At 38.5% G+C, this 22473-nt stretch overlaps 2 protein-coding genes across 5 annotated transcripts in view; one reads left to right on the forward strand and one right to left on the reverse strand.

Moving 5' to 3' along the window:
• DCBLD2 (discoidin, CUB and LCCL domain containing 2) overlaps window positions 1-12932 on the forward strand; it is a 41435-nt gene extending 28503 nt beyond the window's left edge. The window contains exons 15-16 of one of the 2 annotated variants that reach the window (XM_088140792.1): window positions 8354-8491; window positions 9217-12932. In XM_088140792.1, the coding sequence (XP_087996918.1) occupies window positions 8354-8491; window positions 9217-9662 (584 nt within the window). In that variant the 3' untranslated portion in view covers window positions 9663-12932. The remainder of the gene's footprint in view (window positions 1-8353; window positions 8492-9216) is intronic. The other variant, XM_088140793.1, reaches the window with a different exon arrangement.
• Window positions 12933-13467: 535 nt separating this feature from the next.
• The window catches only part of CMSS1 (cms1 ribosomal small subunit homolog), a 185186-nt gene continuing 176180 nt past the window's right edge, over window positions 13468-22473 (reverse strand). For all 3 annotated transcript variants that reach the window (XM_007427453.4, XM_088140800.1, XM_088140799.1), the window contains exons 8-10: window positions 21682-21769; window positions 20421-20509; window positions 13468-13692 (exon numbers count right to left, since the gene is read on the reverse strand). In XM_007427453.4, the coding sequence (XP_007427515.1) occupies window positions 13609-13692; window positions 20421-20509; window positions 21682-21769 (261 nt within the window). In that variant the 3' untranslated portion in view covers window positions 13468-13608. The remainder of the gene's footprint in view (window positions 13693-20420; window positions 20510-21681; window positions 21770-22473) is intronic.

Consider the following 22473-nt stretch of genomic DNA (forward strand, 5'->3'; position numbering starts at 1 on the left):
ACCCAGGAGCTATCTGTTGCAGCCATGGGTCATGAGGCTTCAAGCATTTGTAGAGGGAGACTTTGAATCAGGCTGCTGAATTAGTATCCTGTTTGATCAGACATAGCTAGAAACAGTTGATTATTCAGTATCCTGACCAAAGGAGGGGTTTAAACTTTATTGTGGGCTGTTTTGTTTTCCTTTCCTTCAAATGTATAAGTGGGTTGGCTGACTAGCAATGTCCCTTGCTGGTATGTGCTGCCAGATGCTCCCTGAGCTACTTACCAATTAATACCAATTCTTGGATTATATTTATCTTTATTTATTCATAACTATTTTATATTTATTTTTAACTGATTTTAGCTTCTTTGTAAACCACCCAGAGTTATTTTTGGCAAGATGGATGGTGACAAATTTGATAGATAGATAGATAGATAGATAGATAGATAGATAGATAGATAGATAGATGTCCCATTCAACAACTGTATGAAGGAGTTTGTGTGCACTATACATGAATATGGTTTTTCTGTCTGAGATGGTACCCAAATTATTTACTTGTTTGTTTTAAAAATGTTTATAGGCACCCATCTTAAATATATAACTCTGTGCAGCAAACAGTACATACAAAAGCAATATAAAAAATCCATAACCAATTAAAATAATCTAGTGTTCTTATATTGATTGAAAATTCAAGTACCTTGCCTTGAGTGAACACATTCAAGTTGAGTATTAGGCTTGACTCAAGTCTTAGTGCCTGCCTCAGAGAAACAGCAATGGGAAGAAGACCATGACACTACAGGTAGTCCTCACTTGCTGACTGCCTTGTTTAGTGACCATTCGAAGTTGCAATGGTGTAAAAAAAAGTTTTGCGATCAATTCTTGCATTTACAGCTGTTGCATCCTATGGGCACATGATTGCCATTCAGGCACTTTGCAGTCGGCACACATTTACGACTGTTGCAGTATCCTGCAGTCATGTGATCACCATTCATGTGCTTTGCAACCAGCTTGTGACAAGCAGAGTTAATAGAGAAGGTGGAAATAAAATCATAAATCGCAGTCATGTGATTTTTCTCTTAGCAACCACAGCACTCTGCTTAATGACCGAAGGGGAAGTAAGGTCGTAAACCTGTCACAGTCACGTGATTTTCTGCTTTGCAACCACAGCGCTTAAGCAACCAAGTTGCAGGTCTGAGTTGTGGCCACTTAAGCGAGGACTACCTGTATTCATTCACTTCTTTAATCACCCCAATCCCTCCTGTGCCTGCCCCCCCGCAGAATGGAGAGATTGGAGAGGAAGGGATTACAAGAGAGTAAGCAGGCACATAAGGAGAATACACATTGAAAGGAACGAAGTGGCACCAGCAGCCCCGAACATGCTCAGGGCTGGGAGCCACAAGCATGCTATGCAAACAGCCAGGGTATTCCTCATTGTGTGCCTGCTTAGTCTCTTGTAATCCCTTCCTTTCCAATAATCCCTTCCTTTCCAAGTGGGGGTGGGCAGGCACAGGAGAGAATGCCTACTGAAATCACTTGGTGTCCCCCCCCCACCAAGTGGAGAGATTGCTTAAATAAGTGGGGGGGAGGGGATTAAAAAAAAGCAATTTCTGTAGGCAATCTCTCCTGTACCTGATCTGTTCCCCCACCCCCAGAGTAGAGAGATTAGAAAGGAAGGGATTACAAGAGAGCAAGCAGGCACACAATGGGAAATACACTGTTTGCGTAGCACACTCACAGCTCCTGCCAGCGCCACTGCATTCCTTTCAATGTGTATTCCCCATTGTATGCCTACTTACTCTCTTGTAATTCCTTCCTCTCCAATGAATGTAAATACAAACATTAATTCCCTTCTTGCTAATTATTCCAAAACTGGGGTGAACATTGCAAAGGGTAGGGAAGTGGTTAGGAGGCAAACAAAAGTGGATGGTGTGAAACTGATTAGTCTTGTCAGTTCTGAGCTGGCTGTCACTGGGTGAACATTCCAAAGGGCAGGGGATGGGGAAAAGGAAAGCATAGTTGCAGTCACATGATTTCCCACTTAGCAACTGCTTTGCTTAATGACAGAGTTGCCGGTCTCAATTGTGGTCGCTAAACAAGGGCTACCTTATACAGTGTAACTTAATATGCAGACTTATATAAATAACCTGCAAAGCTTCCCTTATTTTACTTTGGATATGTTGTGCACCAAAATCATGAGTACACAGGGTTTAAACTACAGGGATACAACTGTAGGGACATTAGAAATTTGTAAGAAATATACATCCTGATATTTAATACATAAGATTCCAATGGCTACAGGGATAAATAATGTGATAGTATAATAACAGAGGTCTGAATAATAATACTCTGCTCATTTAAAATCAAGGTAGCTCAGAATAAGGGAGCATTGAATATTTGCTAAAGATGACTGAGCTGAACTATCACTCCCACCATAGATTTATTTGGGTAATATTGATAAAAAATCACTCATTTTCCAATTTGTAAGTTGTGTCTGTTACTTCTGCGTTGTGTGGATGAACAAAATATATTATTAGATGTACACATATTGGGAGACAGTTGGGAGACAGTTGGGAGAGATGTTAAGCATACTTTCAGAGGAAATTCCTGAACTATATTGCTGACAGCTTTTGCTTTCAGAGAATAGAGACAAAGAGGAAGCAGCAATTCTAGATTGGACCCTAACCAAAACGGAAGCTCTAGTAGACAAAGTGGATATAGTAGGAAGTTTGGGAGAAAGTGAATATGTAATGAGGAAATTATTCTTATAAAATGAAACTAAGCTGAGTTTAGGAGAGGAAAGGATTTGACTAAGCAGAGCAATGGTGAAGGAGGATTCCATAGCAGAAGAAATGAATTGAGAGGGAGCGTGTACTGAAGGATGCTAGGACCTTAAAAATATGTTCAGATATATTCAAAGAAAAGCTGCTAAGTGAACATGGCAAAATGTTAGTTAAGAAACAAAAGGTGGAACTGCTCTTTTGGCTCAAATCATGTCTGAGAAGAGATATGTCTTCCTTTTAAATAAGTTCAAATCACCAGGGCCAAATAGATTCAGTCGTAGGCTAATGAAGGTAATTGTTGATGTGGCCAAATCTCTGTCATCTTTGAGAAATTCTGAAGAAGGGATAAAATACCAGATGGTTCAACAAGAGGAAAAAGGTTTAAGGGGACAACAGGCAGTCTGATATTGGTACCTTGGAAAATTCTTTATCACTTCACAAAGCAATTGATTGTAAGCACTTTGAAAACAATCCAGTGATTATTCAAAGTCAGCATGGTTGTGTCAATAGCAAGTCATGTCAAAGTAATATTTCATTTATGATCAGATACATTCCTTGGGTTGTGAGAATGTTGTGGATATGTCTCGACTGCAGTGAAGCATTTGACCAAGTACCTATAACATTTTGTTGAGCAAACAAGTTAAGTAATTTGATGGCATGCCTATTAAGTGAAACTGCAGTCCACTTGAATACTTGAATAGGATTTGTTTACTGAATGTGGTGTTGGTTTCAATAGCCTAAATGATTCTGTGATTTATTTATTTATTAAGAAACTGTTTCAATAGGATTCATAGGATTTCTCTGAGTTGAACTTATTTGGATATCATTCTATTAATATTGTAATATATTTTAAGTTAATGCACATATTTATTTATTTGTTGCATTTGTACCCTGTTGCAATTTTGCAGGACACTTGGTAGTTTTACAGAAGCATATAAACTATTAAAACATACATGGGACACTTTAGAAATAATAAAAAAACCTAACATTTAAAAAAAAATCCAAAAACCAGCCATCACTTCTTGAATGCCCACTGGAAGAGCTCCATTTTCATCTGCTTCTGGAAGGGGTCAAGTTCAGATATAACCTGAGCTCTAATGGGAGACCATTCCAAAGGACTGGTGCTGCTACAGAAAAACAGCACCTTCAAGTCTTACTCCTACACATAGACCTCCTTAAAGTGGGGAACCACCAGTTGCTTCTTCTGGCAAGATTGAATTGATTGGGCTGATTCTAGTGGGTAAATACATCCCTGAGTGTACTGTGGTGCTAATCCATAAACTGCTTTATAAGTTAAAACCACTACTGTAAATTGTAGCTGGAAGCCTGTAGGAAGCCAATGCAGGCCTGTGGCAGAGGTGCAATGTGCTTCCACTGGTAAGAACCAGAAAGAGCCAGGTTGTGGCAATTGGGATTAACTGAAGTTTTCCATTTAGAGTGCTCCATTTAGAGTATGCCACAATAACCTGAGTAGTAACAAGGGCATAAGTAGCAAGGTCCTCTCACCCCAAGCAGGGCTGCAAATGGCACACAGCTGAAGCTGCACAAAGCCCCCCCTGGCCATAGCTTCCACCTCCTGTTCAGGCAGGAGCTGTAAGTCCAGGAGAACCCCCAAGTTATAAGCCTCCTTGTTCAGGTGTAATGTTTCTCCATCAAAGAAATAACTGGAGCTGTTTGTGAGCTTCAGTGGTCATCTTGCTAGGATTTAATTGCAGCATGTTCTCCCCATCCAGACCGTTACAACCTCCAGCATGGTCCAGGGTAGACTTGTAAAGCTGAGTATCTTCTTGCTGATAATACCAAACCCAGAATTGACAAATAACCTTCCTCAGCAGCTTCAGGTATATAAGCAGTAGTGGGTAAAGGAGTAATCCTTGTGGCATCCTCTGAAGGAGCAGCCACCAAGCCAGCCTCTCCTCACCACCCCTGGATATATTCCCCATCTCCCTTATTGCAAGCTCCCCGCTCATCCCACATGCACTTGGTGCCTCTCAATTCCCTCCCTAAAACACAGTCTCCCCACCACATACCAGCCTGTAAATAAAATAATTTATAATCTGATGAATAATTCATGTTTACTCTGATACCAAATATACAATCTCTACTCAATGCATCCTAAATCCTAACATCCTCATTACTGTAATTCACTAAGGAGATGAAAGTAGGACTTGGAACCTCTTCACTGGTCCTGGGCACTACCTAGCTACTCCAGCCATACCTCTGGGCCACATTCTCATTGCAAGTCAGGGTGGCCTCACTGCCCCAACTCTTACCATAGGGACTGCTCAACTCCAGGTACAGGAAAACAAGAGAGCTTGTCAATTTTAAGGGATATTGAGTCATCTGAAACTAAGCTGCAATATATTTACATTGAACACACTGATACTCTGAAAATTTGAGTAAACTCTGGATGGTTTAAACCAGTGATTCTCAACCTTTTTGAAGCTGCTGCCCCCCTAAGGAGCGGAAAATTTTTCAACGGCACCCTTTGTGAAAATCCTGTAATTTAGGGTATGGGGGGGGGGGAGTTACTGAATTATAAAAGGCAAAAATTTTAAGTAATTTTTTTCAGTAGACTTACACACCAAATTTGTTCGATTTAACTTGATACTTTAGCCCTGGAAGGTAATTGCATTCCTTTTATTAAAATTAAAATGACTAATGCAAAAAAAATGCTTAAATGCTCTTTTATGTAAATACGTTTATTTCAAAATGCTGTAAATACATTTATTTATTTTTTTGATGCTCGTTTTAATTTTTTTAATTTTTAATTTTATTAATTTTATTTTTTTTGCAAATGCTTTTTTAATGTTTAAAAATTTTTTATTTTTAATTAGATAATTAAAAAAAACAGCAAAAAATACGCTAAAAGAGTAATATCAATGAAACATGCTTGATTATGTCAGTGGGACGGTTGTGCTTGATGGTTCAGAGCCATTTTCTGAATGTTCGGTTCAATATTGTTAGAGAGATGAAGGCGCAAGTCCCCTCTTTCCACGATTTGGAGTCGACTTCTCTTTTTTGTAATTAGATCAGTCACAGCACTGAATCCTCGCTCGACAAGGTAGGAGGAAGGGAAGGCAATTAAATTTTTTTTGATGATAGTCCACAGTCCTGGGTAGAGGCGACTGATGTTACTTTGAAGCCAAAATTCTGTGAGACGATCACCATTCTGGAAACTGGCTTTCAAAGTTTCATTAGTTGAAAGTTCGGCCAATTCCTCCTGAATCTGAACCTCTGCTGTCTCAATATTCATAAAAGGGTTCATGACCCATTGAGGGACTTCCAGGGACAAAATATCCTCAAAACGCCCAGAAAAGTCCTTGTGCAAAGACTCAAGGTGTTGACAGTAAACTTGTGTTTCATCGAAGGGGATTTCACTGCTCTTATGCAGATCCGACAAGATTGGAAACTGGCTGAACTCGTTGCGACCAAAATTCTGCTTCCAGAAAGTGAGTTTTTTTAGGAAGGCAGAAATAACAGATTTTGTTGTGATCAAATTGAGCTCTTCGCCTTGAAGCTGCAAATTAATTCCATTGAATTTTCCGAATAAATCGGCCATGTAAGCAACATCAATCTTAAATTGTAGCAATCTGTCTCTCAGAGCTACATCTTTCTCTTCGAGGAACTCAAGTACAGAGTCGAAAAGATTCCAGAACCTATTGAGGCAGGCACCTTTGGAAAGCCAGCGAACCTTGGTGTGTAGAAGCAAGCGATTGAATTCTTCATCGTTGTCCTTACACAGCTGCCCGAGTAATCGATCGTTGAGAGCATTACTGTGAATTTTGTTCACAGCAGAGATGAATATTGTAATGACTGATGCAAACGGTTGCTGAGTTTTTTTGCAACTAAATGCTATCTATGAATCACGCAGTGAACAGCTAAAATACCTGGTACCTCTTTCTTCAAAAGGGCGATGAACCCACAATGATGACCCACCATTGCAGGAGCTCCATCGGTGGCAACAGACATAATGTTCACAAGAGGAATATTTTTCTCTTTAAAATAATCTTTGACAGTATTAAAAATAGATTCACCTTTAGTATCTGCAATCAAGCTTCTTGCAAAAAGCATCTCTTGAATAATTTTTCCTTCCTTCACAAACCGGACGTATGCTAACAGTAAAGCCTCATTAGTATTTGGCAAGGTTGATTCATCAACCTGAAGAGAAAATTCGGTGGGTATCAAAAGTTTGCATAAGGAAGCTTCAACATCTTCAGCCATCTCATCAATTTGTCGTCGCACTGTATCATTGCTTAATGGGACATTTTTTATAACATTGGATGGGGCTGGATGGTGTAAAACCGTTTCTAAAACTTCCTTGACAGCCGGCAGTATCAACTCTTTGCCGATGGTATGAGCTTCCCCCAATTTAGCAATTAATTTTGATATATTGTAAGAGGCTATCAAACCATCGTCGCATTTTTTTGATGAGGTTGCTAGTAAGCCTGAGACAGACGGTGCCTTCAGAAACTTGTCCCTGATGTTCGTGAAAAACGACAAATCTTTATTTTGTTTATCAGGATGAAATTTTTGCAGATGCTCCTGCAAACGAGACGGTTTCATTGCCTCATTAGATAACACTTTGTTACAAAGTAAACACATGGGTAATTGCGAGTTCGACGGCGAAGGAACAAATCCAAACTTCAAGTACGTGGAACTGTATTGACGACACTTCTTTTTATTAACCGACATTGTTGGCAGCTGCAAAATATGATGAGGGAAAGATAACTATTTCTCAAAATTAATAATTCACGACCATGATAAAGAATAAGCGCACTTACCTAGCCGACTGGCCAAATAAACAATGAAAGTAAATCGAAACTGAGGGGAAAAAACAGAAATGAAGCGAACGAAAAGCAACTCAAGAAACACGGGTCAAATCAAACATTCATATTGAAAGGACACTCAACACACGCACTGCGATTAATCGCGCAGGAAGACAGCTGACGCACGCGCTGCGATTAATCGCGCGGGAAAAAAAATGACGCATGTGCTGTGCTGGTTGGGATCGGAGAAGAATCGTAGTGTCGAGTTCTTCAAGGTCATCCTACCTAGAATACAAATTCGTCTCACCATTCTTAGAAGTGCGTGAGGGCAGCCGTTGTGTAAGTTCGTTTTATTGCTGGTACAAATGGTGTAAACCGGATAATCGATTTAATAAATTTTTGGGGGAGTTTTAAAATTAAGTTCGAATGCCAAAACATGCTCATCACCCCTCTACCGCCCCAAACATGCCCACTGCCTCCCTACCGCCCAAAACAAGTTCACTGCCCCTCAGCATCCTCCCACCGCCCCCCGGGGGGCGGTACCACCCCCATTGAGAACCAATGGTTTAAACTATAGCTGCCTTGTTAGGGGAGGAAAAAACTGAGCACAGAATCCCATTGCTAAACTGCTGCTTATCTTTGTAGGATTAAAATATGATTTCACGATATGTGTAGAACAAGCCTGTTATTACAAAATTGCCAGATTAGCATAGAAAGTTCCCGATTAAATTTAAATACTTATGATAGAGTTTTGAAAAGCTTGATTCATACATGTCTCTTATAAGTCATATGTGAGAATTCTTCCTTTTTCACATCTTATTGCAGGCTGGTGGAAAGGAATGAAGCAATTCTTTCCTGCTAAATCTGCAGACCGTGAAGAATCATCTGTTCATTATAACAGCAGTGAAATTAATTGCCTTAGATCAAGAGAAGTTACTACTGTGCTACAAAGTCAATCTGCAGGTATATCTTCCCCAGTTTACACTGATTTCAATGAATGGTGTAATATTCAAATGAAATGGATTAGCAAAGATGCTATAGTTTTCCCACAGAATTATTTCAGGTTTATGAAAGAAGTTACTTGACTTAGAGCACACCCACTTGAAAGTTGCACTGATATCATGGAGAAAGCTTGGAAAGCCAGCCTTTCTTCAGAGCCAGCTGGTTTTTTATATGGCAACTATTCTCAGGTAATTTATTAGCATATTTCTTCTCACCCAATAAAGTTTAAACTTGGGCAGTAATCATTTGAATCAGCCCAAAATCTTTTAAATGGCAAATAAAACACATAGTATATTTGTGTACTTTTTATAGAGAATTCTTGGTTGCTAACTGCTTCAGTGAACAAATCTTGAAAAGTTGAAGTATAAGAGTATCAGTCTGGTTTCTTATTGTATTGTGTTGGTGGGTTTTTAAAATAAAATACTATATAGTCACTATAGGTATTAACCTTTTTATAAATAGTGCCACTATTTCTGATTCCTTTCAAAGATACAGGATAACATACAAATCATTCATGCTGCAGGCACTGATTCAATGAAGCTTTCACCCCGTCTACTACTGAGGTTGTCTTTTTTAAGTGTGCCTTGTATGTAGACTTATCATGCTGCAAGTGCTTTGGTGTTTTTTTCTGTGTACTGAGATCATTAGGATTGGAACAAAATTTCACTTTTGGCTCTCTTCAATAGAGTATGCGCAACCACTTGTGGGAGGAATTGTTGGCACACTTCATCAGAAGTCAACTTTTAAATGTGAAGAAGGAAAAGAAGCAAGTTATGCTGATACGGATCCTTATAACACCTCAGAACAAGAAATATATCATGCTTACGCTGAACCGCTCCCAGTTACTGGACCAGAATATGCAATACCAATCGTGATGGATATGTCAGGTCACCCTGCAGCTCCTCCAGGCGTTGCTTCTGTATCTACCTTCAAAGCTTCAGGGAATCAAGCTCCTCCATTAGTGGGGGTTTATAATAAACTTCTTTCCAGGGCAGATAGTTCATCATCACCCACACATATGCTCTACGATACACCTAAGGGGATGCCAGGACTGAGCCTTCCAAATGAATTGGTATACCAGGTACCACAGAATATGCCACACTCCACAGAAAATAAAGAAGATATTAGTTAAAGAGTTTTCTACAAATTAAATCCTTAGAGAAAAAGATCAGACTTTTTTGTGTTGAAGAAAAGTGTGAGACTGTAGGCCCAGAACAATGTGTGTACTGCTCTTTTGAGGGCCAATATACAACTACTGCTTTCTTGTATATAGAATGAAAAGCTTGTCATTCACTACTGATGGGCACTACATTCCCTGTTAGGCATGAAAAGTTTAATCTCTGCCTAATTGGTTAGTGTGAATACATACGTCATTAAGACACATCAGTAATCATTAGATACTCCATATGGCTGGTGTGCCTTGGAAAAGAAAGACACTGTTTCTTACTCTTTGAAGTCACTGACACTACTAACAGTCTGATAATTCACAATTCATAAGGCTACGCATAGTACTGTAAAAGTAAGCTGAACAAAACACAAACTCTCATTTTTTAGCAAGTATTTATACAAAACTAAAATTGACCTCTGCAATGAATAAACATTTCATTTCTGTAAAGAAATTAGTTAGTAAGCTAGAGATACCAGAAATACCATACACTGCTAATCACTCTTTGCTGGTCATTGAAGAGGATACTTTCATTTAAATACTGTTCTCCTTTTCATATGAAATACTGTAGTGTCCATTTACCGGAGGTAGATTCCCTGAAGCTGGAATTTACATTAGAACTTTCTATTTCTTTCTCAAAGACATTGGTTTTCTTGCTTTTCTAGTGAACGACAGGTTTCAGATTTGGTCCACTTATGTATTCACTAGGTAGCTTTCTTTTTCAACCTCAGGTTTCCCATGTACAACATGGGCATGAAAATGGATCTACATTGCAGGGCTATTGTAGGAAGGTGTGTTAGGTGATTTAAGGTACCCAAAGTGTGATATAAATGTTAAGTGTTATATTAATATTAAAGGATGTTGTACTGAGGATTTCTTAGCTGCAAATATAATCTTTTCAGCTAAGAAATGAGAATAATAGGAAATAACCACCTACCCATCCTATTGTGGCTTCGTCCCACAGTAGTAAACTGGGCATTGAAGCTGAACTTTTTTATATAGAAAGGTATAAGCACACAAACATATTGTGCATGCATCTGCAGATACAGGTCAGGATTTTCATATATTTATAACTGCACAGCTTATTCTTCCAAATGTTTTTAGATATTTTTATGCCTTAAGAAAAACATCTTGGTAGCTTTTACATTATGAAATCTGCTGTTGATTAGATTAAAATGTGGCAAAAACTTTAAAAACAAATTGCTGCTTGATGTAGGCTGAGATTTAAATTATTGTTAATGAGCTGAACATTTTGGAAGTTCAGAATTATGTGTTTAGCTTAGAATTAAAGGTACTTCATCTTCTAGTAATTTTCTTTCCCAAAATGTACATATTTGAACCAATTAGTGATTTTATGCACAATGAAAAGTATTGAACACAAAGCTATATAATGTTGCAAATTCATTCCCCATTTTACCATGTTAAATGTGTATCAAGAAAGCACATGAAAAAGTGCTGTTTTATATTGTATTTATGAGCACTGTAGTGATGACAAAATGGAATATTCCTTAGTATGCAACAGCCCAGTTTTATGGACTTTTAAATGTTTTATGAATGTGTAAGTCAAAAGACCATTGTGTACAGTGTTGCTGAATACACAATATCTAAACCTAGCTCAATGGTAAATTTAATCATGACAATCACAACTGTGTAATATAGAAATGATTCCTTAACCCAATGTTTAATTTCAATTGCACAGAAATTTGCTCTTGTGCCTTGCTCCATTCCTGTTGTTTTTATTTATAAAAATGATATATAACTTATTTTTATTCTGTAACTATGGTACTCTAAGGTTGAATGTGTGTCCAAAAAAATTGAGAACAAGTGTATATGTAAACCTTATACTACCACGTATTCTTTGAATTCTTCCTTTGAAGAACCCTTCCAACTCATGTGAGTAAATACCTGCCAGAATGGACTGAAGAAGTTTGTGTGAATATACTAAGCTCTGTTCATAGACTTACTTGCCATTTTATACCAAATCATATTTGAAAGATATGGGTATAGCATATGGTTATAACAGAATCAGAGTTCCTGATAGCATATAATTGTTTCTTTCTGTAACCAAAACACATTTCTAGCAGGAAAACACAAGTAAAGTAACTCAAAGATTTAAATGATTATGACTGTTTTGCAATGATAACTTTTCTATTTCTATTCTTAGTTTAAGATTGGAAGTGGAACCTAAATTCTTCAAACTGAATTGTGCAGGTGCATTTAATGATGCAGATCAAATGGGATGTTTTGATATTTCATTCTAATTATACTTATTGTATGTATTTATTAACAGTATTGATAAATTAGCATTAAAAGTTATGTACTTGGTTAAACTACCTAAAATGTCAAACAGTATCAAGTTATATCATGAAATGAGAAAAACCATACCAGGTAGCTTCCCAGTTCCTAGTGAAATAAAAGAACGTAGGCTTGATAGATAGTACCGAGTCTTCCCCTGAAAGTGTTTTCTGCCCAGACTGTAGACCTACCCTAGCTTTATATTTTTTAAAAAAGTATTTTTAATCTAAGCCAGTTAAGGTGGCTATATGTGTGTATATCACGCCAAAACCTACAATTCTGCATATGTGAGGTTTCCCATAAAGTTGATGCTACAAAAATCACAATTTAATTCAACTCTATGGCTGCTTTTCCAGTTTCTTACTGGAATTATACACACATTTATGCAAAGTATCTATTTGGAAGTATGACATGTATTCAGGCCATTAGCCTTAGTATGTTTAAATGTACAATCAAGCAGACCTTCACTTTTATGTTCATGAAAGCTTGTCACATCAAATATTACAACACTATAAAAGGAGCTACATGGGGAATTGAAAGGTATCAATACAAGACAGATGAAAACAGCTGTCTTAATTTACAGCACTACATTTTAAGCACTAATGCTAAGTCCTGAATATTAAGACACACGGTGCATACAACCATCTTCCAAAATTCTTATATCTTTTTGTTTGTTTTTTAATTTGCCCCAAGTTGTGTCTTCTAAATGAATTCTAGATGTGCAGAGTGGTCTTTGCTATAATGCAAGCAAGAATGAGTGCACAGTGATGGGTGGTTATTTTCTTAGAATGTATTTTCTTACCTCAGCATGTTCTATACTGTAATCACTCTGTTTTTGTATATGTTGCTAGAATTTAGATAATATCTATAGCAATTTTTATGTAAGTTAAAAACTTTTAAAATAAAATGCACAATGTGGATGTTTATTCTGTTTAAAAAAAAAAACCACTTGTACAGCGTAAACCAGAAAAAATATTTTGAAAAAAATCTGAATTCCCTTTTTATCTTACTGAATAGCTCATCAAAAGTCAGCAACAGTTTTGGTTTTGCCTCAAGAGTCTTCTGGTTGTTAGGATAGAAGACAGGTACATACATACATACATATTCTTCCCAATGCAAAGGAGCATGAGAAGAAATTATTCTTGGCTTTAAGGGTTGTAAAGTAACTGAATTTTGAGGGAAACGGGATTACAACAGCATCATGAGAGTGGCAGCAAATTTAGGATATTTTCCACACCTGGTAGGAGTCCCCAAGTTGTTCCCAGCACAGCAGCTTTTCAAGGCAAGCCAGTTTTATTATTGTGTTGCAGATGGGATGAGGACAAGTGGCTAAGAGAAGGTGGCTTGTCTTATAGCTAATATATGATTTGAATTAGGTTCTCTAATGATTTCAATTCATTATTTTTAGCCATGGGATTTTAAAATAAGTTTCAGGCCTTCCATGATAGCACTTTATGAAAAAAATCCAATGGAGGTCTTCACACAAAATATTGTTTTATTATAAAAGAATGGTGGATGACAAAAGAATCTACACATCTTCTGCTTTGTGCACTTTCAAAAGTAGCTCAACACAATAGAGGGCAACAGAGTTGAGAGAATGAGCTACAGGAATAATTCATTAGAAGAGTCCCAGCTTCACAGAGCCATCTCTGCATAGTTTGATTAATTCTATTTCCAGAAGTTCAATTGTTTCTTTCTTTATCTGAAAAAAATATTATTTACCAGCATTAAAATTAACACAGACTTTTTTTTCAAATGTAAGCACACATAGCTGAAACCTTGCAGTTCTCCCATTTTTAATATTTATATTTATTTATGTATCACTCTCACACACACGTATATATATTTGCACAATATCCCTTATATTTTACTTGCACAATAACCTCTAAAAATATTTAGTTAGGAAGTGCTAAACGCTAATTAGCATACATAATAAGTCAATCTTGTAGGTAGACACTTCCCTCTAGCAGTTAATATTCTAATGGAGCTTGCCTGCTCCGTTACTTAAATTTGTCTACAAAAAATCTTGAGCTTCTCTGCAAACAAAATTTAATATACTTGTTTGATCATCAGGTGTAACAAACATAATATGTTGGTTACAATATTTAGCTGGAAAACTGGGTAGACTCTTCCAGAGGAAGGGTGATCTCTCCTTTCAACCTGTATTGATTAGATTGTTGGGATGGCTGACCTCAAGGTATTCCTTAAATGCTAGATCTGTCCTTAGTAAAGCTGCGCCTATTCACAAGTTGGTGATGGACAAAAAGGCAGACCTGGCAAATATTACCAAAAGCTGTCTGAATGAGGACAGGGATGTTGCCCTTTCAGAAATCTGCCCAGCCAGTTTTCAGGCCCTGCATCAGTCTGGGGAGGGGCAGGGGGTGGCATTGATCCATCATGAAACCATGTCTGGGACCAGGGTCATTGTTTCCAAAGTGGTAGAGTGTGACTGCCACTATGTTAGTAGGCTGTAGGGAAAAGCTAAGGGTCTTCAGGGTGCACCAGTCTGCTGCCATCCAATCCCTCTCTCTGTTCCTGGGCTAGTGGTTGAGTCTCCCCTTTTGTTGCTATTTTGGGACATCAATCTCTACACTGCAGGCTGTTTGATAGAGCCCAGGAATTCACAGTCTCCATTACAACCATGGGCTTGTTTCAAATAATTTTGGATCTGCCAAGGTGGCCATGTTTTAGACCTTGATTTCGCTTTGGAGCAGTTCTCGTGATCTGGACATAGAGGATATCGCCCATACCCCTTTGTCATTGTCAGATCATTTCATGGTCCAGCTGCAATTGATGGATGTCCATTACCTTCACAGGGCTGCACTGACATTTCATGGATGCAGAGTTTCAGGCAAGTGCCTTCAGGATTTTTACAATCTGACAGAAGTCTGTTAAACTGACTTTGCTGGTTTGCTGCTGACAAGAGCAGACCTCTAGGGCCTCTGTTAGCTGATTCCAGGTGGCCCTCTGGTTCTCAAAAGGCTCAGATGAAGAGTTCAGCAGGCTGTTATCTAGTAGCTTTATACTGAATGCCAAAATCCCTTTTGGAAAGGAGCCAATTGCAGGATCTTCCTTCTAGCTACTGACTAGAACAACATTTTGCTAGTAAAATTACTCAGATTTACTCAAGTTTTGACTCTACATGAGCAGGGTTCAGAATGATAACTGAGACATCTTCTCAGGTTATGATCTCCAAGAAAGTGGACAGGATACTCTCTAGAATGTCTTTTGCCACCTGGAGCTTGGATCCTTGCCCTTCATGGCTTCTTTGAGCAGCTGGAGAGAGAGAATTCCTTGGATCCAGGAGACTGTCAATGCTTCCTTGGAAGGGATATTGTCAGCTTTAAAGGAGAAGATGGTACACCCTTCCTTAAGAAGCCCTCATTGGATCCAAAGGTGTTAAGTAACTACCATCCAATCTTTAACATTCCCTTGTTAATTAAGGTTGTTGAGACAGTGTGAGAGACCAACTACAGAGTGCCTTGACTGGACCCTTGTCAGTGAAGGTTTTGATCTAGAAATGGGAGACCATCATGATTTCACTAGTGGACTTTTGTTGAGCCCTGGATGAATGTAGTGTGGCTGTTCTGGCATTTTAGACATCTCAGCAGCTTCACTGAGATTTTAGACATCCCAGCTGTCACATCAACCACAATATTATTCTAGACCAACTTCAGGAGCTGAGATCTGGAGGCAATGTTCTGCAGTGGTTCCACTTGTTCCTCAGATGGTTTCAGTCAGTTGTGAAAGGAGAGGAGAAACTGACTGTTGCCTTGGCTGCTCTCTTGTGGGGTGCTGCAGGGCTCAAGGCTCTCCTCCATACTGTTTAACATACACATGAAACTACTGAAGAAGGTCATTTGTTAGTTCTAGTTTGGTACCATTGGCATACTGATGATACTCGGCTTTACAGCCCTACTCCAGGCTGTATTTGTGAGGATGTTAGGTCTTGTCCCAGCGACTGGAGACTGTGATGGTCTGGATTGGGGAAGACAGGCTAAAACTGAATCCTCAGAAGATGGAGTTTGTGTTTGTCTATTGGAGTTCTCAGACAACCCCAGTGATGTCTCTGGGAGGAAGAATAGGCAAGTCTGTGATTTGAGTGTCCTCTTGGACTTTTGGCTCCTAACAGAACAGAAGGCTAGGTGGGTGGGTGGGTGGCTTTGCATAGCTTCAGCTAATGTGCCTTTCTACTACAACTCATGCCTTCATCACTACTTGCTTAGATTACTATAATATGTTCCATACCAGGCTGCCTTTGAAGACCACTTAGAAGCTTCACTTGGTCCAAAATGGTACCTTCTGGTGTTCACTGGTGCAAGCCCATTATATATGTGCTATGGGCCCTACATTGGCTTTCTATAGGCTTCTATAGAATTTAGGTAAATTGGGTACAATTTAAAGTACTGGTTTTAACCTATAAAAAGTCCTTTATGGCTTAGTACCATGTTACCTTCAGGGCCACACTAAAACCAGCCCAGCCAATTTGATGGTTCCCCAATTTAAAGAGGTGTGGGGTGGGGGTGGAGGTGGAGAAGACTCAGAGGTGCTGTTTTTCTGTAGGAATGCCAGTCCTCTGGAATAGCCTCCCATTAAAGTTTCATCCTTGACAGGAGCTATTCCAAAAGGCATTTGAGGAATGACACCCGATTTTGGATTTTTTATTTTTTAGATTGTTAGGATTTTATCACTTTTATTGTACTGTGGATATTTTAATGGTTTCTATATTCCATAAAGGGGACACGGTGGCGCAGCGGCTTAATGACACTGAAAGTTGCCGGCCAGAAATGGTCGACGCTTCAGCGATTCGAGTCCAGCCTTTGCGTTAGCAGGGTGAGCTCCTGTTTCCTCCCCAGTTCCTGTAAACCTAACAGTTCGAAAACTCACATGAGTAGATAAATGGGTACTCTCACTCCCAGGGAGGAAAAATACTGGTGGCGCCTTGCAAAAAGGAGTCGGGAGCAGTTGCCGGTAAGCGCGAAAAAACGCGTGCGCCCAAAAAGGGCGCGAAGCAATGGAAACCCCGCCTCCTGCGCTCGCCAGCTGGGCTCTGCTCTAGGAAGGAGGCACTGGCAAACCACTTCCGAAACACCTTGACTTGAAAACTGCAAAGGACTCGTCCAAGCAGTCACTGCAGAGTCGGTAACGACTGAGCGCAGATAAAAAAAAAAAAAATCCATAAAGCTGATGAGAGTCCTGTGAGACTGTGGTGAGGTATAAATGTAATAAATAAAAATAAATAAATAAATAAATAAATGTAACATTAAAAAAAATGAAAAACATCCTGAAAGAAGGGAAAGACATAGTTGTTGCTATATGGGTGTATCACCAGGATCTTTTTAATAGATGTTTTACTAACTGCAGTAGCTAATATGTTGATTTCACATTGGAAAAAGACCACAAGGGGGCACATTCTGTCCTTAGTTTTTGACATTATTGCAGACTCTACTAATGACTTTACCAATATTATAGGAGAAAAGTATTATATATGTTTGTATATAAATTAGGTACTTTTCATTTTGTTCTTCATAGTGTTTTCCTTTTAAAAATAATTCAAATTTATTAAATTGTATTAATTAACCTCAAGGATAATAATGTAACTTATTTGAGTTAGCCTTCATGGAAAGAGTTTATATTCAGATGGTTTGTTATATCACAGAACTCAATTTCATCATACAAGATTAGTATAAGTTTTAAACATTTTTTTAAACTCCCTCCTTAGATGGAGAATAGGATTTGACATCAGAATCAGAAATCCTTATCTGCAAATCAGCCAAAGATTTCCCAGATAATTTCTAATCTGTTTTTAAGATCAGCTATGATCTACAGTCCCTGTACAATTTGAGAAGAAGGTGTGGACTGCCAGAAGAAGCTTTAGGCTGGACAACTTTTATTTGTCAGCAAGTAAGATTATTGCCTCACTGGAAAATATGGTCTAGGTTTGGGTAGATCTGGGATGGTACAGAGATGGGAGGTATATCCAAGAGTGGCATACAAAGAGGGAAGGTTGGGTCTGGCCCAGACATCTAATAGATCTGAGGTATTTCTGTTAGGCACTAGATGAGCTTCTCAGTGATGAGGTACATGCTTTGTCCATCTCTGGAAGTAGGAGAGAAGGCATTGGATGGAATTGCCCCCAAGAGCTCTCTCCCTGCCCAGAGGACTTCTTCAAGCTCTGACATCTCCAGGGGATAAGTGGCTATAGCCACAGAATGGGAGGACAACAAGGAGTATATGTGACAGAATTCAGGTACAAGTCCATGTTCAGCTATTCTGTAGCTATAAGGATGGCTAAGTAGTAGCACTCTATGTTTAATATATCAGTGGAATGTTATTTGGTAGCATTGTTCAAGATAATCTATTCCCTATTAGGGAAGGACAGGATGGATTATTTCATTACATGCCATTGCAACAGGTTTGTGAGATACCCTATCTGGAGTCCATGTTGGCAGGACCAAATGACATAAGGGGCATTTCTTGCAAGGTCATCTAGGATTCTTTTGAGGTTCTGGACTCCAAGGACAACTTTGCAGTGGTGTAAGTTCTGTCACTTACCCAATGGATCCTTGTCCCAACTGGCTACTCTGAGCATCTAAGGGTGGGATTGAAGAAGTGATTTAATCCACTTTGAGGGAGTTGTTTGCAGCTATGGCCTTGAAAAATATGGTAGTGCATACCAATTTGAAGAGGCCATCTTCCATCCAACAGTATTAAACAACTTCTGTTAAATCACAAGTCTCTTTTTTAGGGGGAAGGGGCAGTATTTTGGAGGAAACAAATTTCCTGATCTCTTTCAGTCAGGTTTCAAGCTTGGGTGTGATGGAAACTGCACGGTAGGTTTTGTGGATGATCTCTACTAGGATCTGGATGGAGTACAGCTCTCCTGCTCTTATTGCATTGTACTGATACTTTTGAACTTTGGCACAGGAGAAGTTCACCAAGAAAAACAAATGGAAAATGGAACAAATCATTCCAGACTTATCAGTCCAAATATAAATGACCAGGCCCAAATTATGGACACATTATGCAAAGGCCCAGCTCCTTTGAGAAGTCCCCAGTGCTGGGAAAGATAGAAGGAAAAAAGAAGACAATGACCAGCAGGCAGGTGAATGGACTTGGAACAGTTGGGAGACTTGAAGAATCAGGGTGGGGACAGATCGTCTTGGAAAAGATCTATCTATGTGATCACTATGCGGTCAATCACTCCAAACTATGTTGGCAATGCAGTAGATGTCCTTACCCTGGGAGCTTTAGGGAATTCTATGGAATAAAGCTTTAGGGAATTCTATGGAATAAAATAAACTGAAATTGAATTCTAGCAAGATGGAGTTACTGCTTGCCCAGAAATCTTTGGGCTCACTCTTGCATAGACCAGCTCTGGATGGGTTGTAGTCAGAAGAAGAAGGTTTACAAGTTGGGGGGCGGGGGTTCTCCTTCATTCATGGGTCCTACCGAAGCAGCAGATAAAGTCCATGGCCAAGCACTGACTCAGTTTTGGTCTGCAGTTGTGACCCTTTTTCAAAAGGGAGGCCTTGCTATCTTGCAATTGGGCTACTGTAATGCATTCTATCTGGTGCTTCCTCTGAAGACTGTCTGGAAACTCCAGTTAGTACAGAATGTGGTAGCTGTAGCACAATTATATCTATCCTGCAGATACTATACTGACAATATGAATACAATTTCTAAATACAATTCTAGATGCTGCTTTTGATGTTAGTCTACATCATTTTGGTCCAGGTTACCTATGGAATTCTCTCCGCCAGTTAGAATCTGCCCAATCCTGTTTGATCAGCCCAGATAGGGATGCTTTGTGTCACTTCCCCTCAAGAGTTTAAGGGAACAGGAGCCTGGAATGGGCTTTCCCAGTGGTGGTGCTGCCCTTCAGAGAGAGGCTTCCCCTCAAAATCTGGCTGGCCCCTTACTTTTAATATTCTGGAGGTCTGTACAGACTTACACTGTAGATTTTTTATAAAGCAGTTGGGGCTAGAGATCTTTGTGTTTGCATGGCTATCAATTTTGATTTTATTATTCTTTCTAATTATTAACTTATATTTTATTATTTAGGTTTAATTTAAATAATGGCAATTTCTTTGGTTGTTAATTCAAGATAAAATATAAATCTTGTTATCTGCCAAGAATTGTGAGAAGTGGGTTTGGTGCAAATTTTGTAAGTCAGTCTATCAGTCAATGAACAATTGGCTGCATCTTTTGTTGAGTGTACAACAAATGATAAATACAGGTTTGTGTTGGCATTATATGTGAAATGGGTTACAATCTTGCAGCCTGTAGCAGAAATTGTAAAGAAAGCAACTTCTCAATTTTGAATGTATTAAAAGTCTACTTTCCTTCTCTTAAAAGTCTAGAGAGTAAAATATAAAATGCCACCATTAGCACACAACAAACAACACACGTAGAGACAAAAGTTTGTACCTCTGGAATATCAATTAATCTTCTTAACTTCTGATCCCTATGGTTCCAGTCTAAGATAAAATACTTCAAGGAAGTCAGTTTAAGGCCTTCTGAGGAGAAAGGACAAGATAGCTATTGATAATAGAACATCTGTATGTCAAAATGATTCTTAGACTTGCTGTCCAATTTGAACACTTCCAACTTCAACAGATGTAGGCCTGCCCTTCTCAGCAATTTACAGCAAAGATCCCTGCCAGCTTCTGAATATGGAATCTACCCCTTTTGACACAAAAACAGAGCAGTCACTGGCTTATTACTTACCATATACCAGCAACTGATTTTCCAATCTTCTGCTTCATAAAATGCAGGAGTTCAGTGTTCATTACACTAGTTCTTTCTTATTTATAAGATCTATCAAACATTCTGGGATGATATAATGTTGGCGCTGGTTTAATCATTATTAGGGATCATGGAACTTGTTTTGTTTGCAGTTAATTCAAATACCAACTTGAACAGTTATCACCATCTCTTAAAATGAGATCAGGTCAAGGTGAAGTAGATGTACTTGATATTGTGTCTTAAGATGCAAAAGCCTGATAAATACTTTCTGATTGCCATGTACATCAGCAGTTCAATAAACTGATATGACCTTATATTATTAAAACAGAAGATGCTTGAAGCTATTTTACCCTCTATCTCTGTAGTATCAAACAAGAAAACCCACAGAGAGACTAACTGATATGAAATGCATTTATTTAGGTTTTCAAACATGTTTTAACACCTGACTATCTTAATTGCATTTTAAGCAAAAAAAACCCAAATGCGTGCCAGGCACACAATAGCACAAATAACAGACAGAGCAATTCTAACAGACTCTGAGAACAGAGAGGCAGGCAATCTGATATTTCTCAAAGTATCATGCTAGTCAGGGCAAGAAAAGGATGCCCCACCATCAATATCCAGAGACATCTCCTGCTTTTGTCAAAATGACAAAGGCATGGTCATGCCTAACACTGCACTTTAACCTTAAGTTAACCGTAACCTTTTTAGATGTGCATGCAGTGTCTGCCACAACACACACACAAAAGGGACAGGGTTTGTATCATGACACTGCTTTAGTGATCCACTTGACACCCGTGCCTCCCCTTCTGTACAGCTGGTCCTATCTCGGTTTTTATTTCAGTAATTCTTAACTTCTTAAAAGTCTTGCTATTGTTGGAATAGTTGAAAAATAGATAACTTGCATTTTCAGATAACTTCAAGGTATACTGTAACTTTCTACCTTGTTGTATTAGTGCTTTTATCCTTCCAGGTGTCCCAACACCCACATGGACAACATCTTTTTCCAGCATTTTCATCTGTTCTTGTATCTATTTCAAAAAAGCAGAAAGGGGAAAAGCTGGATCAGGAAACAAGAAACTTAATTATAAGCATTTCTTATTTTCTCTAAAAGGTTCAGAAGCATACTATATGACTTAAGAAAACTCTAGATGGAAATTCAACATTGCTACATGGAAAAACAGGAATATAAATGGAGGTATTTTAAGGGAAAAAGAAAAGTAAACTCAATCAAATACAAAGACTTTTTTCCATTTTTGAAGTGCTATTAAATGGTTCTATTTCTACCAATATTGTACCTTTTTTTTTTACAAGCAACTGAAAAGTTAGCATGATTCTCTGAAAAACATACATTGCTATAAAGTTAAAATGTATAATGTACATCTCTCTGAAGTAAATATCAGACAAAATTTGCAGTAATGTGTCCAGAGTAAGTAGAGGTGATATACTGGATACCCAGCACATGAAGGCAGCTTTATTACATACTGATGGAGAAATTATTTCAGGAGATGCAACTTGAGTGGGTGGCCAAACATCTCATTTGCAGTTTCCAGAGAGAATTTTCGTACTGCTCTAGTTTGTTTGAAAGATCACAGACATGGATTAGAACAAATTAAGCGTTAGCATAATTTACTTTTGCTTTGGTCCTCCAAACTATCAAGGTAGTAAGCCATCTTTTGGGATGAGAGCAGCAGAATATAAAATTAAAAACTTAATGCCAATAGCAGCACATTTT

Source organism: Python bivittatus, unplaced genomic scaffold (assembly GCF_059951505.1).
Source record: "Python bivittatus isolate LINGU-HERP-01145 unplaced genomic scaffold, Pbiv_v1 ctg000340_np1212, whole genome shotgun sequence".
NCBI lineage: Eukaryota > Metazoa > Chordata > Lepidosauria > Squamata > Pythonidae > Python > Python bivittatus.